This window comes from Trachemys scripta, chromosome 8 (genome assembly GCF_013100865.1).
Source record: "Trachemys scripta elegans isolate TJP31775 chromosome 8, CAS_Tse_1.0, whole genome shotgun sequence".
NCBI classification, from domain to species: domain Eukaryota; kingdom Metazoa; phylum Chordata; order Testudines; family Emydidae; genus Trachemys; species Trachemys scripta.
In genome coordinates, this window is record NC_048305.1 from 95,180,220 (window position 1) to 95,195,200 (window position 14,981).

General features: G+C 43.3%; 1 protein-coding gene across 4 annotated transcripts in view; it reads left to right on the plus strand.

Moving 5' to 3' along the window:
- The window catches only part of FYB2 (FYN binding protein 2), a 65,422-nt gene that overhangs the window by 18,382 nt on the left and 32,059 nt on the right, over window positions 1-14,981 (plus strand). For all 4 annotated transcript variants that reach the window (XM_034779215.1, XM_034779217.1, XM_034779216.1 and 1 more), the window contains exons 2-3: window positions 7,971-8,763; window positions 10,164-10,358. In XM_034779215.1, the coding sequence (XP_034635106.1) occupies window positions 7,971-8,763; window positions 10,164-10,358 (988 nt within the window). The remainder of the gene's footprint in view (window positions 1-7,970; window positions 8,764-10,163; window positions 10,359-14,981) is intronic.

Below are 14,981 nucleotides of genomic sequence, written 5' to 3' on the forward strand. Positions count from 1 at the left end.
CCGATTTTCCCGGACATGTCCGGCTTTTTGGGATTTCCCCCCAGACGGGGATTTGGAGCCCAAAAAGCCGGACATGTCCGGGAAAATCCGGACGTATGGTAACCCTACCCAACTCCCAATGGGGTCTAAACCCAGATAAATCCGTTTTACCCTGCATAAAGCTTATGTAGGGCAAACTCATAAATTGTTCACCCTCTATAATACTGATAGAGAGATATGCACAGCTGTTTGCTCCCCCAGGTATTAATACATACTCTGAGTAAATTACTAAATAAAAAGTGGTTTTATTAAATACAGACAGTAGGATTTAAGTGGTTCTAAGTGGTAACAGACAGAACAAAGTCACCAACTAAAATAAAATGCGCAAATCTATGTCTAATCAAACTAAATACAGATAAGTTCCTCACCAGTTCCAGAATGCTCCCTTTTACAGGCTAATCTCCAGCAATCACTCACACTCCCTGTAGCTACTGTCCTTTGTTCTCTCCCTTCAAAGGTCCCGGGGGGGGGGGGTGGAGAGGCTCCTTCCTTAGCCATCTGAAGACCAAATGGAGGGGTCTCCCAAGGGTTTAAATAGACTCTCTTTTGTGGGTGGAGACCCCGCTCCTCCCTCCTATGCAAAGTCCAGCTCCAAGATGGAGTTCTGGAGTCACCTGGGCAAGTCACATGTCCCTGCATGACTCAGTCTTTACAGGCCGAAGCCATTGTCCACATGGTATCTTGCATGTCTCCAGGAAGACTTCTTATGTGGATTGGAGCATTCCAAGATGCATTGCTCCCCAAGTGTTTCCTGATCAGGTACTTAACCTGGCGAATTCCTTCCTAAAGAAGCTGCCCAAATGCCTCACAAAGCTTACTTAGAAACCAAGCCAGCATTCAGCCCATATTCTTAACCTCAAGTAGAAAATGATGTATATGTACAAATAGGATGAATAGATATAGTAGACCATAACCTTTATGGAGATGTATTACACGGCACAGGCAGCACAAAACATATTCCAGTTATGTCATACATACCTTTATAAGCACACCCCTCCCCCCCCATAAAGCCTTATGGGGTACACTGTCACAAAATGTACTTACAGATTGAGGTGCTGCTTTGTTTTTAAGGCTGCACCATGCTTAGCACTGAGGTCCGCCACGTGGTCCATCTGAGTTTAACTGACGGTTCTCACACAGGCTGAATCTGTGCAAAGGGTTTGCATTGAGTGTTGGACCCACTCAGATCAGTCAGGTTTGAAGTTATCCTGATTCTGACAGGAGGATGTTTACACAGCTAAAAGGCCTGTGAATCCTACCAGGATACCTCAATCTACTCCTTTCTCCACCCAACATTCCCTGGAAGTCCAGTACCCTTTACCCTCTTTGGTCACCTGGTGCTCCTGGAGACCCATCTCGTATCTTTTGGAGACAGGCCTGTACCACTCCTGCAAAATCTCCTGTGGCTCTTGGAAGCCCTAGGAAAAGACCTATCCCCACCCAGAACAGGCAACTGAGAAGAAAAATACATCCTCTACCCCTGCAGCAGTTTTTATATTGGCAAGTGGCAGATGGGGGGGGGGGGGGAGGCTTTACTTCTAAGCTCCTCTGATGCCTGGAATTGAAGCTCCCTAACTCTGTGAATGCTTGATTCCCAGGGAGCCCTGACACTACTGTTACATGCCATTTAAATTAATACATGGGCCAAAGGTGTTACCATAACCTAGTTAAGGAGCAACATTAAACAGTTTAAAAGAAGGTTCTGGTTTGGTGTACAGTGACCTCAATCTGCTTAGTACCATGGCAAACACCATTAAAAATCTTTTTAATCCGGGGTTGGCAACCTTCGGCCCACAGCCCATCAGGGTAATCTGCTGATGGCCGTGAGGCATTTTGTTTACATTGACCATCGGCAGGCACAGCCCCCACGCAGCTCCCAGTGGCTGCAGTTCACTGTTCTCGGCCAATGGGAGCTGTGGGAAGTGGCCCGGGCTTCAGGGATGTGCTGGCCACTGCTTCCCGCAGCTCCCATTGACTGGGAATGGTGAAACGTGACCACTAGGCGCTGCGGGGGGCCGTGCCTGTGGACGGTCAACGTAAAGAAAATGTCTCGCGGGCCACCAGCGTACTATGCCGATGGGCCGCGTGCCGAAGGTTGCTGACCCCTGCTTTAACCTTTTATTAAAGATGAAGAAAAGAAGGAAAAACAGTGAAAGCATTTGAAATGAAGATCTTACGTAAGGCTTTCATTTTAACAACATCTCTTGTTCCCTTGCCCTTACACTGGAGAGTTTTTGTTTTTAGAAGGAAAGTCGCCTTTGTTTGATGGTCTCTTTGGTGTGAAAGACTGTAATCAGGGCCGGCTCCAGCATTTCTGCCGCCCCAAGCAAAAAAAAAGCCACAATCGCGACCGGCAGCGGCAATTGGAGGGGGGGAAAAAAAAAAGCTGCGATTGGTGGCGGCAGTTTGGTGGCAGGTCCTTCGCTCCGAGAGGGAGCTGCCCCTGAATTGCCGCACGTGCTGCCCCTCTCCCTTGGCCGCCCCAAGCACCTGCTTGTTCAGCTGGTGCCTGGAGCCGGCCCTGACTGTAATAACTGTCCTCATGAGGAAAAGAGAATTTAGTTGAGATGGGCTGGAGATGCTGCTGTTGCTGTTTAAGTCTAATCCTGTATCCTAGAGGACAAAAAAAAAGACACATATAAGAGGGGAGAGAAAAGAATAGCCAAGGTAGAGAACACAGCTTGCAACCTCGCTGCTGGTGAAACACAGGCCCAGCACGTGGCCTTATCGGTCAAACTGAGACCCAACTTATAGCAGGATTGGGCTGCTTAGGGCATTGCTGTTGCCTCATTCTGGAGACAAGCTTACAATAGTGTTGCAAAAAATACTGTCTTGTCAGGCTAAGCCAGACTTGTATTAAGCAGAAGGAAAGAGAGAAAAGAGAAGAAATAAGGTGAGGCAGGAAAAGGACATGGGGGGGGGGGGGGGAAGGGGAGAGGAGAAAGATACCCCACCACTTGAGATGTGAGACTGTATGTCAAATGACTTCCTCTCTGGCCCAATTTGGTCAGGACATCTCAAGATTAGGGTGAAGAAGGCTTGGAGTTCTGGGGGAGGGTAGGCGTGGCAACAGCCATAATGGTGAAGCTCACTCCAGTAGCCAAGTTTCTCCCTCACAAAGTCTTTCCTTAAGGACCCCCAAAAGGGAGTGATGGGCAGAATATCCTGTCATTGTTTTGTCCACTAATCAGGTCTAGTTTCCAACACATCAGTTCTGGTTCACCATTTCTAGTTCCACGCTCTTCTTATTTACCCAGCATGATCTTAATGCAGTCCTTGAGTTCTATCAGCGAGCCTCTTCGTTTGGACTGATTCATTCTTTCTGTCTGCCTTCTGCAACTCTTTCTACCAGCATTTGTTGTGTTATAGATTATTGTGACATCTTATGAAATTACACTCGCTTTTTACAATTGAACTCACAATTAGAGGAAATTTGTTATCACAATAATACCATGCTAATTTTTACAGGTTACTCTCTGCCTGTGGTGTTTTCCTTTCCTACCACATTGTGTGCTTTGGTTGCTATCTTAGGGTGTGCTTCAGGCTATTTCCTATTTTTCCTCCAGAAATTCATGGGGATTTGGGGAAGCAGTGACCCTACATTGGGAAGAACCTCGAGAGACCTGGTAGGTTGGTAGGAGTGGAGGGCCACCATGGATTTCATTGTGAAACTGACCTCTCTAGTTTCAGAGTAGCAGCCGTGTTAGTCTGTATCCGCAAAAAGAAGAACAGGGGTACTTGTGGCACCTTAGAGACTAACAAATTTATTAGAGCATAAGCTTTCGTTTCCTCTCTAGGATTTGCCTACTTAGCATGTGCTTGAGATGGGCCTTTTTTTTTTTTTTTTTTTTAAAAGAGCCTCCCTTCTCTTTATCTCCACTATTAAGTGTGGGCTTCTACAATGTCCTCATTCAGACTTGGTCTTGTTTCCATAATAGGCACCCTACTGCATGGAATCTGTTAGATCTGTTCAAGTGTTATAATTTTTCATAAATAGGCATAATCTCAGTGAATATGGTATCATGAATATTTACCCAGCTCCAGTACATATGGTAGTGCCAAGTGTGCCTTTCTTAGGTCTGTGTTTCATGTGCATACAAAGTGTAGAAAACGCCAACCATCTGAATCTGACAATGTGAATGTGTTTCCTTTTCAAGACGTGGGTGGGGGGGGAGAATTGGAGAGTTCCCTAGCCTAAAGTACTATGGCTGCAGTTAGCATAGACATATTATAAAGCTTTAACAACATCTGCACTTAAAAATCACTCTTCATTCCTAGATCCCTTGTTTGCAAAGGGGAAAAATAGCGGCACAGACATTTAAAGAAGCCAGGGTGAAACTAGAGAACCTGTCAATTAATTAAGCAAAGTGAATTATAGTTGCCATTTCAAGGCAAGAGAAATAACCTGAGGGGAAAGAGGGATTTGTATTCACATCCTTTTTAATTAAGGCAAGGGTGGGGAGTGGGAGGACACAGAACAGAAGACAGAACTGTTAACTCTTGCCATCCCATTTTGCCATTAGTTAACAAACAGATGTGGGTTTAATGAACACTGTACCAAAGAAGACAAGTCTTGTCTAACATGCTGATTGCAGTTATAAGCACCAAACTACTTGTTCCCTCGTGTTCAGTTGCGTGTGTCTCTTGTATTACCCAGTTTCTCATTGATACCATTAAACACCTGAAATGCATTTAAGGAGCTATAAACAGTGTTAAGTCCTTCAGGTGTAGCTTCAGTATACACAGCTGCTTGGTGCCTCTGCAATGGAAACAATGGCACCTTATTTTGTCCCATTATCTGTTTGATGTAGTCCTGGCTCTCTGTGGTGACTTGGATAGAGGGTGAATCAGTTTTCTTTCTGGAAATCTCCGTTCCCTTTAAACTCCGTAATAGACTAGCCAAGCTTCTTATAGTGCGTCACATCGCTGGCCCCAAATATGAAATATAATAGAAGCAATTCACTCTCCTCTACGGGGTAGGTTCTTTACATCATACACTGTCATGTGAAAGTAATAACATTACTGAAAGGGGTTATTCAAGAGAAATTGTCAGTGTTTAATAACTGTGCAATTAAATAAAATTGAGTAAAACCTCAGTATGCTATTCATCTATTCTGCCTTAAAGTTACGGGTCTAGGCACTTCTTCCCCGCTCCCTCACCCTGAAGAAGGCAGTTCTGTTGTAAATTATTTTTTTCCAATTTCCTCATTAGACAGGTTCTCGTGAAGTATCACAATTCTTTGCATTGAACTAAATAGTTAACCTGGCGCACCTAATGTAATCATGGCAGATAACAAGTTTTATAGAGCAGTCCAAGGACTTGAGTAGCTCATAAATTTGATGTCCGGCTCTCTCTAGTTTTGCTCAGGACTGAATTCAAAAAGTGTATTGCAGATAAATATCACAGATGCCTTATTTTTCATCATGGGTCAGCAAAATGCCTGGGACAAAATGGGACAAACCTATAAAGTTCACTAAACTTTGCCCACACCTTTTTAAAATTAAATTTAACAAGTTTAAAAAAATGCTAATCTTTCAGGCAAATGTAGAAAAATGACTTTTACTGATAATATATTCTCCTGTCTGGATAACTTGTCTTTCCTACCCCATGTTATGTGTTTATCTGGCACGCTGAATGAATAGTGGTGATTATAAATCTGAGGATCAAGGAATGTGTTGGAAATTTGATACAAGTTCCATACTGCACTGACATGAGATAAAAGAATGAGTGAATTACCACGTATTCTAAGATGATACAATTTGGCCTCAAAGTAGTATTCATGTACGAAGTTCCACTGAGGTCAATAGAACCAGTCATGTGTGAGAGATGCAAGATTTGTTTAACAATACAGGGGACCTTGATGGATAGGATTGTTCTTGTAATTCCTTTTCTGAGAAGGTGACACTAGAAAGCTAGTCTGTGGGTGGACAGGGTATTAGGTGCTCTGGGCAGCAGCAGGCACACATGACTGTGTTTCATGTCCTTAAATAAAATAGTTTAATGTCAGTTAGCTTGTATCATTTCCAGCATTTACAACAAAGCGGCCGGGGGAGAGGTATTGAAACAATTTAGCACTTGAAAAGTACTAGCTTATGAGTTTTGGAACTAGTTATGAGTCACTCTTCATTTTGGGGCAGATCAACTGAAATCAATGGATCTGTAACCAATCTACACCAATTTACAGCTGAGGAGACACCCTTATTGTTTCCCTCCCTCATTAGTGATGACTCCTAAACCCTTGTCTCTCACCTAGGCCCTGATCCTGTGTGGTTTGAGTGTCTTCTGAAGCCATTGTCTTTAATGGAATATTGGTGTGTTCAGTGCCTTGCAGGATCGTAATGAGTGTAACCAAGCAACTATTTTCCAACCTGTGCCTATGCAGGTCACTATCCAGTGTACCTATAGCCGTGTCGATCCCAGGATACGAGAGACAAGGTGGGTGAAGTAATATCTTTTACTGGACCAATTTCTGTTGGTGAGAGAAACACACACACTTTCCAGCCACACAGAGCTCTTCCCTGGGTCTAGGAAAGGTACTACCAGCATCACAGCAAAATGCAAACTGGAACAGAGCGTTTAGAATAAGTAAAAAGAACAGGAGTACTTGTGGCACCTTAGAGACTAACAAATTTATTAGAGCATAAGCTTTCGTGGACTACAGCCCACTTCCTGGGCTCCAAGTACTCCTGTTCTTTTTGCGGATACAGACTAACAGGGCTGCTACTCTGATACCTAGAATAAGTAGTTAGCACATATTGTAAGGGACTATTGGAGGTAGAGTGGCCCGTTAACACCTCTGCAAAAAAAGCAGGTTAGTGGATTACAGATTGGATTTGTGGCAGTATTTCTATTTCTATTCAGTCCATGATTTTTAGTGTTTAGCAGAGTAATGAATTTAAGCTTCCCGGCTCGTCTTTTGAAAGTGTTGTGCAGGTTTCCTTTGAGGGTGAGGATTGATAGGTCAGATCGCTTTGCAGAAAGTGTTAATACACAGGTGATAGGGTGGTCTTTCCTGTGTGAGCTCATTTAAGAGTAGTGATTGTCTCATTTCACCCACATAGTTGGTGGAGCATTAAGTTTAGGTAGGGCACTGGATAAGGTACATCCCATGTTGTGATAGGCATGTGTAGGATCCATGGATCTTGAAAGGTGTTGATCATTGTAGCAGTGGAGATGTATTGTTCCAGCAGGTTCTGGTGCCACTTTGAGTTGCTGTGTTGTGGGGAACTTGCCACTGATTATGATGATCTTGGAGAGGTTTTGGGGTTGTTTGAGGCCAGAAGTGGAGGTTGAGGATGGGATCCCCATTGAGTATGGGTTGTAGTTGTTTGACACTCCACATAAAATAAAATAAAAAAAATAAATATATGGAGATATACCTATCTCATAGAACTGGAAGGGACCTTGAAAGGTCATCGAGTCCAGTCCCTTCCAGTGTGAGGTAACAGGTGACAACTAAGTCTGTGGTCAGAAGGGATTTTATTTCTGTATTGAAGCAAGTTCTCTTGGGGTATTTAGGTGGCCTGTTCCATGATTTGATCATCTTCTCTGGTGGAGTGTCCTTGTTTGGCAAAAGCTTCTCTCTCTCCAATACAAGTTGGTCCAATAAAAGATATTATCTCACCCACCTTATCTCTGTATCTGCAAGTCACTGTTGTTGATTACTCCTTTGGAGACACTGTAAATGGTGGGGGGAGGGAGGGGTTTATGCTGAAGTAGCTTGTCTAAATTTAAACACATGAGACTTAATATTGGTCTTCTGTTTAATTTTGGGTGAGGGGTATGGTATCTGAACCCTTTGGCAATTCACTTAATGTTTTGTAAATGTGCCATTAAATTTTCATCCACTTTTCCACCAAATGAACCGTATGAACTAATTGCCTCTTTGGAGAATGCCAATAACCTTTCTGCTGCTTTTCCCCTCCTTTAGGAAGGCATAAGTGACTTCAGAGCACTCCGAGCAAAATTTCAAAATGATTCCAATTTTTCAAATACTGTGCCACAACCACCCAAGAAGCCGCCGGCAGAAAGTTTACACCTACCAAGCTCCGACACTAAGGGTGTGTCCAGTCCCAGAATCCTGAACCAAGGGAAAGTGCTGGTGTTAGAACAAAAGAGAGAACAATTTTGTTCTGCTGTGCATAGCTCAGAGCGAATGCAGTCCAAACCTTTCGTATTGCCTAGAGTCAAGCATGTCAACATGTATCTAGCAGGGAAGAATGAAGACCCAAAGAATAAAGCCGAGGAGGGAGGCCTTTGTGGAGATGCACCTCCGAGAGGGGATTCGCAGAAACCCCGTCCAACTTCTTGCATTTCTCAGCAGGCATCTGTTAATGCAAATTCGGAGGAAGAACTGTTAAACTCCTTCCATCATACTCTGCAGATCTGGGAAAGTGCTTCAGCTCAGAATGACAGAAAGTGTGCAGTGCTTCCACCATCACAGTGTATAAGTGGGAACCCTTCTGCTCAGCCACGGGTTCTGAATACTACCCTCGGAGCAGAGAGCAACAAAATGAGGAGTGCTGGGAAGGAGCAAGTACTGGATTTCTCCACCCAAAAGAAAGCTCTCCCCGCCAGCAGAATGCCTATACTGCCCCAGACTTCATCACCTCCCCGTCCATCTAGCGGTTACAAGAGCACTGAGCAAAGCCCTAAGACAACTGGATTCTCTCAGCTTGCTTATGATCCACACAAGCCAAGTGAGACCTCTCAGTATCTGAAAGGTAAATCCATCCTCTCAACATCATTACATGGTATTTATATGGCACTCTGCCAGTTTTGAGGCTCAGCCATGAGAACTTTAATGCAGATCCAAAAGAGAGAGCATATAGGATCAGTTGGGATGGGTACCTACATGCTGCAGAATTGGGCAGGAGGCTTCCAGAGAGAACTTTCTTCTAGTGGCACTTTGGCATGGCAAGATATGGCGAGAACTGATATGTAGGGGTGCACAAAACTGACAAATAATTTGGGTAGGAAAAGAAAGGAAGGTGAGTAACTGGCTAGCTAGGTCCTTTCAAGCTGCTGGGGGGTGGGTGGCAGAGGCCTGGGTGGGAGGTAAGTTCAAGTTCTGGAAACAGGGTTAAGGAGGAAGAATGTGTTTCATTTGAATCAGTTTGCCTATCCTTCCTTACACTGAACATTGGACAGACTGGATTCTTATGTCATGGTATTCATGTTTCATATGCTCTGCAAAAAATTAAGGGATTTATTTTCTATATAGATAACTTCTGAGTAAAAATGGAGCTGGTTTGAATCCTCAGATCTGTACATTTCCCCCAACTTCGGGAAGTTCAGGTCCAAACTAAGAATGCGCTTGCTCCTTCGGGCATTTCTTCTAGAAATGTGCTACCAAGGAGGTATTGAGGAGCAAGTTCATTTGATCAGCTTCAGATTTAGAGCCAAAATATTGAAAAGATTAAATCCTTAGTCCTGCCCAGGAGTGCTGCCAGCTTTTCTGCTGACCTAGGCGGCGGAAGGTCCCACTCCGAAATGCCGCCCCCCACAGAGGCGGCGGAAGGTCCCGTCGCTGAAAAACCGCCGTGGTCACTGCCCCCCAAATTGTAGTGCCCTAGGCAACCGCCTAGGTCGCCTAATGGGTTGCGTGCTGGCCCTGGTCCTGCCTTGAGTGCAGGGGACTGGACTAGCTGCCCTCTCAAGTTCCCTTCCAGTTCTATGATTCTATAAAATCGTTGTTTACTCTGGAAAGCTACCTTATAGGAGCTGCATATTTAAGAGAGTTATACTGCTAAAGTCTAGAAAATGAAAAACTTATTGGCACTGAAAATTCAATTTTTTTTTTTTTTTTACAACAAATCAAGAAAAAGATCGCTCTCAAAGGTGGCCAATTGTATAACAATCTGAAGAAACAGAAAAAGAGCCTTCCACTTTCTTATTACTACTTACTTACTACTTTTCATTCTGTAACACCACTGAAAAATCAGGCCCCACGCTGAGTAAATGTCTATATATAAAATGAGAATAGGCAAATTTTAACTGGGAAGGAAACTGTTTGACATTCCTACCAGTTTTTTGGCCAATTTATGCAAACAGTCCTACATGAATTTTTATTGAAATGAGAAGTAATAACTGACTCTCTCCTTGTGGCTCTTGTTACAAACAGCATCAGAACCCTTTCTCCATCATGCTGGCACAGAAAGACAACTTGATGTCAAGGATAGCAAACCTCCAAAAGTTAAACCACTTCCTTCAGTTGAATCTCTTGGTTCCCCTCCAAAGAAACCTCTGAGGCCCCCAAAAGTGAATCTCGGTGCCTTCCGGCAGTCAGCTCCACATGTCAGTGGAAGAAATGAAACTGGTAAGAGATTTTGTCTTAGTTTCTAGCAGAGCTGGTTGAAAACTCTTTTGATTTTAAAAAGAATGAGGAGTACTTGTGGCACCTTGGAGACTAACAAATTTATTTGAGCATAAGCTTTTGTGGGCTAAAACCCACTTCATCAGATGCATGCAGTGGAAAATACAGTAGGAAGATATATATATATATACGCACACACCCACAGAGAACATGGAAAAACTGGGTGTTGCCATGCCAAATATAACGAGACTAATCAATTAAGGTGGGATATTATCAGCAGGAGGAAAACAAAAAAACAACAAAAAAAAAAACTTTTGTAGAGATAATCCGGATTGGCCCATTTCCAACAGTTGAGAAGAAGGTCTGAGTAACAGTAGGGGAAAAAATTAGCATGGGGAAATAGTTTTTACTTTGTGTAATGACCCATCCACTCCCAGTCTTTATTCAAGCCTAATTTAATGGTGTCCAGTTTGCAAATTAATTCAAATTCTGCAGTTTCTTGTTGGAGTCTGTCTTTGAAGTTTTTTTTGTTGGAGAATTGTGACTTTTATGTCTGTAATTGAGTGACCAGGAAGGCTGAAGTGTTCTCAGACTGGTTTTTGAATGTTATAATTCTTGATGTCTGATTTGTGTCCATTTATTCTTTTGCATAGAGACTGTCCGGTTTGGCCAAAGTATATATAATAGCCCACCTTAATTGATTAGTCTCGTTATAGTTGGTATGGCAACACCCAGTTTTTCATGTTCTCTGTGTGCATATATATCTTCCTACTGTATTTTCCACTGCATGCATCCGATGCAGTGGGTTTTAGCCCACGAAAGCTTATGCTCAAATAAATTTGTTAGTCTCTAAGGTGCCACAAGTACTCCTGTTCTTTTTGCAGATACAGACTAACACGCCTACCACTCTGAAACCTTTTGATTTTACGTTTTCTGACAGAAAATGCAGTTTCATTGGAGGCCTTGTTTACGCTGCACACCACCATGAGCTACGCACTGCCTTGGAAAGCAGCTTGTGTCCACACTTACTGGGGTGTGTGTGTGTGTGGTGTGTGTCAAACAGCGCAGTTTAAGGCTGGGGTGGGGGGCAGGAGGGAAAGACTCTAGTGGGGGAAAGATGGGGGGGAAAGACCCCTAAGGGAGCTGCCAAAGCCTTTCCCCATGCTTCTCTGCTCCAAGAGCCTTTCCTCACTGCCAGAGCCTTTCACTGCAGTGGGAAAGGGCTCCAATAGTTGGGAGGCAGTGGGATATACACTACTTTTTTTTTTTTTTTTTTTTTTTTTAAAGCAGTGTAGATGTGGGAGGCAGTGCTTGGGTGTGTAGAGAGTTGTGTAGGGTATATACCCCGGGGCTGAGGTGTATAGGGCACTCTACTCATCTAAGACGTGCATTACCATACAGGTCTGTCTCATCTTACGCGGGGGTTCCGTTCCGCGGTTAGCGCGTAAAGCGAAAACCGCGTATAGCCAAATCTCATTGAGTTCAATTGCGGGCGAAATCACCCACATTACAGGTATAGTATTAAAATAGTTGTGTTTTCTCTTTTTTTTTTGTTTTTGCTGACCGCGTAAAGTTGAAATCGCGCATGTTAAATGCGCGTAAGATGCGACAGACCTGTAGGCTGTGCTATTTATACCCAGGCTATCTGGGCATGTAGCATATATACTCTGCATGCTACTGCAAGTGTATACCTACCCTAACTTGAACTGTTTTGTGGGAACAGGGCGATAGGTGTGTGTTTTTGTTTTTTGTTTTTTAAGAAATTTTGGATGGAAAGGGAGTCAAGATTTTTTTGACATTAATATTAAATTCTTTTTATCTGAATGAAAAATTGAAATTTTTCAGAATTTCTGTTGTGAATTTTTTTTTGCCTTTTTGTTTTTGTTTTGTTTTTGTTCAGATTCAGAACCAAAATAAACTTAAATATATCGGTAACGTGTTCTACAGGTTGGCTATGCCTTTTGGGAAGAAGTACTTCCTTATGTATGGTTTTAAATCTGCTGCCTATTAATTTCGTTGGGTAACCCAGAGTTTTTGTGTTATATGAATAGGTAAATAACACCTTCCTCCTTCATTTTATCCACACCATTCATGATTTTTATAGACCTCTATCATATTTTTCCCCTTACTCATCTCTTTTCCAAGCTGCATAGTCCCAGTCGTTTTAATCTCTCCTCTCCTCATCTGGAAGCTATTCCATGCCCTCATGATTTTTGTTGCTCTTCTCTGAACTTTTTCCTACTCTAAATATCTTTTTTGAGATGGGGCAACCAGAACTACATGAAGTATTTAAGGTGTGGGCGTACCATGGATTTATATAGAGCCAACGCGATATTTTCTCTCTTATCTATCCCTTTCCTAATGGTTCCTAACATTGTTAGCGTTTTTCGACTGCTGCTGCACATTGAGCAGTTTAGAGGACTATCCATGATGACTCCAAGATCTTTCTTGAGTGGAAACAGCAAATTTAGACCCCATCATTTTGTATGTATAGTTGGGATTATGTTTTCCAACATGCATTACTCTGCACTTATCAACATTGAATTTCATCTTCCATTTTAGAAACTAACAAATTTATTAGAGCATAAGCTTTTGTGGACTACAGCCCACTTCTTTGGATGCGTATAGAGTGGAATAAATATTGAGGAGATATATATACACACATATAGAGAGCATGAATAGGTGGGAGTTGTCTTACCAACTCTGAGAGGCCAATTAAGTAAGAGAAAAAAACTTTTGAAGTGATAATCAAGATAGCCCAGTACAGACAGTTTGATAAGAAGTGTGAGAATACTTACAAGGGGAGATAGATTCAATGTTTGTAATGGCTCAGCCATTCCCAGTCCTTATTCATCCTGAGTTGATTGTGTCTAGTTTGCATATCAATTCCAGCTCTCCTTTTGTCCCTCCAAACCCATGAACATGATACAGTTCTGCGGTGACCTAGAATCCTACTTTCGACGTCTCCGACTCAAAGAATATTTCCAACATACCTCTGAACAGCATACTAACCCACAGAATCCCCCCTACCAGCACTACAAAAAAAAAGGATTCTGTGGACTCCTCCGGACAGTCGAAACAACAGACTGGATTTCTACATAGATTGCGTCCGTCTACGTGCAAAGGCTGAAATTGTGGAAAAGCAACGTCACTTGCCCCATAACCTCAGCCATGCTGAACACAATGCCATCTACAGCCTCAGAAACAACCCTGACATCATAATCAAAAAGGCTGACAAAGGAGGTGCTGTCGTCATCATGAATAAATTGGAATATGACCAAGAGGCTGCTAGACAGCTCTCTAACACCACATTCTACAGGCCATTATCCTCTGATCCCACTGAGGATTACCTAAGGAAACTACACCATCTGCTAAAAAAAACTCCCTGACAAAGCACAGGAACAAATCTGTACAGACACATGCCTAGAACCCCGACCAGGGGTATTCTATTTGCTACCCAAGATCCATAAACCTGGAAATCCTGGACGCCCCATCATCTCAGGCATTGGCACCCTAACATCAGGCTTGTCTGGTTATGTGGACTCTCTCCTCAGACCCTACGCTCCCAGCGCTCCCAGCTATCTTCGAGATACCACTGACTTCCTGAGGAAACTACAATCCATCGGTGATCTTCCAGAAAACACCATCCTGGCCACTATGGACGTAGAAGCCCTCTACACCAATATTCTACACAAAGATGGACTACAAGCTATCAGGAACAGTATCCCCGATAATGTCACAGCTAACCTGATGGCTGAACTTTGTCCTCACCCAGAACTATTTCACATTTGGGGACAATAAATACCTTCAAGTCAGCGGCACTGCTATGGGTACCCACATGGCCCCACAGTATGCCAACATTTTTATGGCTGACTTAGAACAACGCTTCCTTAGCTCTCATTCCCTAATGCCCCTACTCTACTTGCGCTACATTGATGACATCTTCATCATCTGGACCCATGGAAAAGAAGTCCTTGAGGAATTCCACCATGATTTTAATAATTTCCATCCCACCATCAACCTCAGCCTAGATCAATCCACACAAGCGGTCCATTTCCTGGACACTACTGTGCTAATAAGCGATGGTCACGTAAATACCACCCTATACCAGAAACCTACTGACCGCTACACTTACCTACATGCCTCCAGCTTCCATCCAGGACACACCACACGATCCATTGTCTACAGCCAAGCTCTAGGATATAACCGCATTTGCTCCAATCCCTCAGATAGAGACAAGCACCTACAAGATCTCTATCAAGCATTCTTAAAACTACAGTACCCACCTGCTGAAGTGAAAAAACAGATTGACAGAGCCAGACGAGTACCCAGAAGTCACCTCCTACAAGACAGGCCCAACAAAGAAAATAACAGAACACCACTAGCTGTCACCTTCAGCCCCCAACTAAAACCTCTCCAGTGCATCATCAGAGATCTACAACCTATCCTGAAAGATGATCCTTTACTCTCACAGATCTTGGGAGACAGACCTGTCCTCGCTTACAGACAACCCCCCAACCTAAAGCAAATACTCACCAGCAACCACACATCACTGAACAAAACCACTGACCCAGGAACCTATCCTTGTAACAAAGCCCAATGCCAACTCTGTCCACATATCTATTC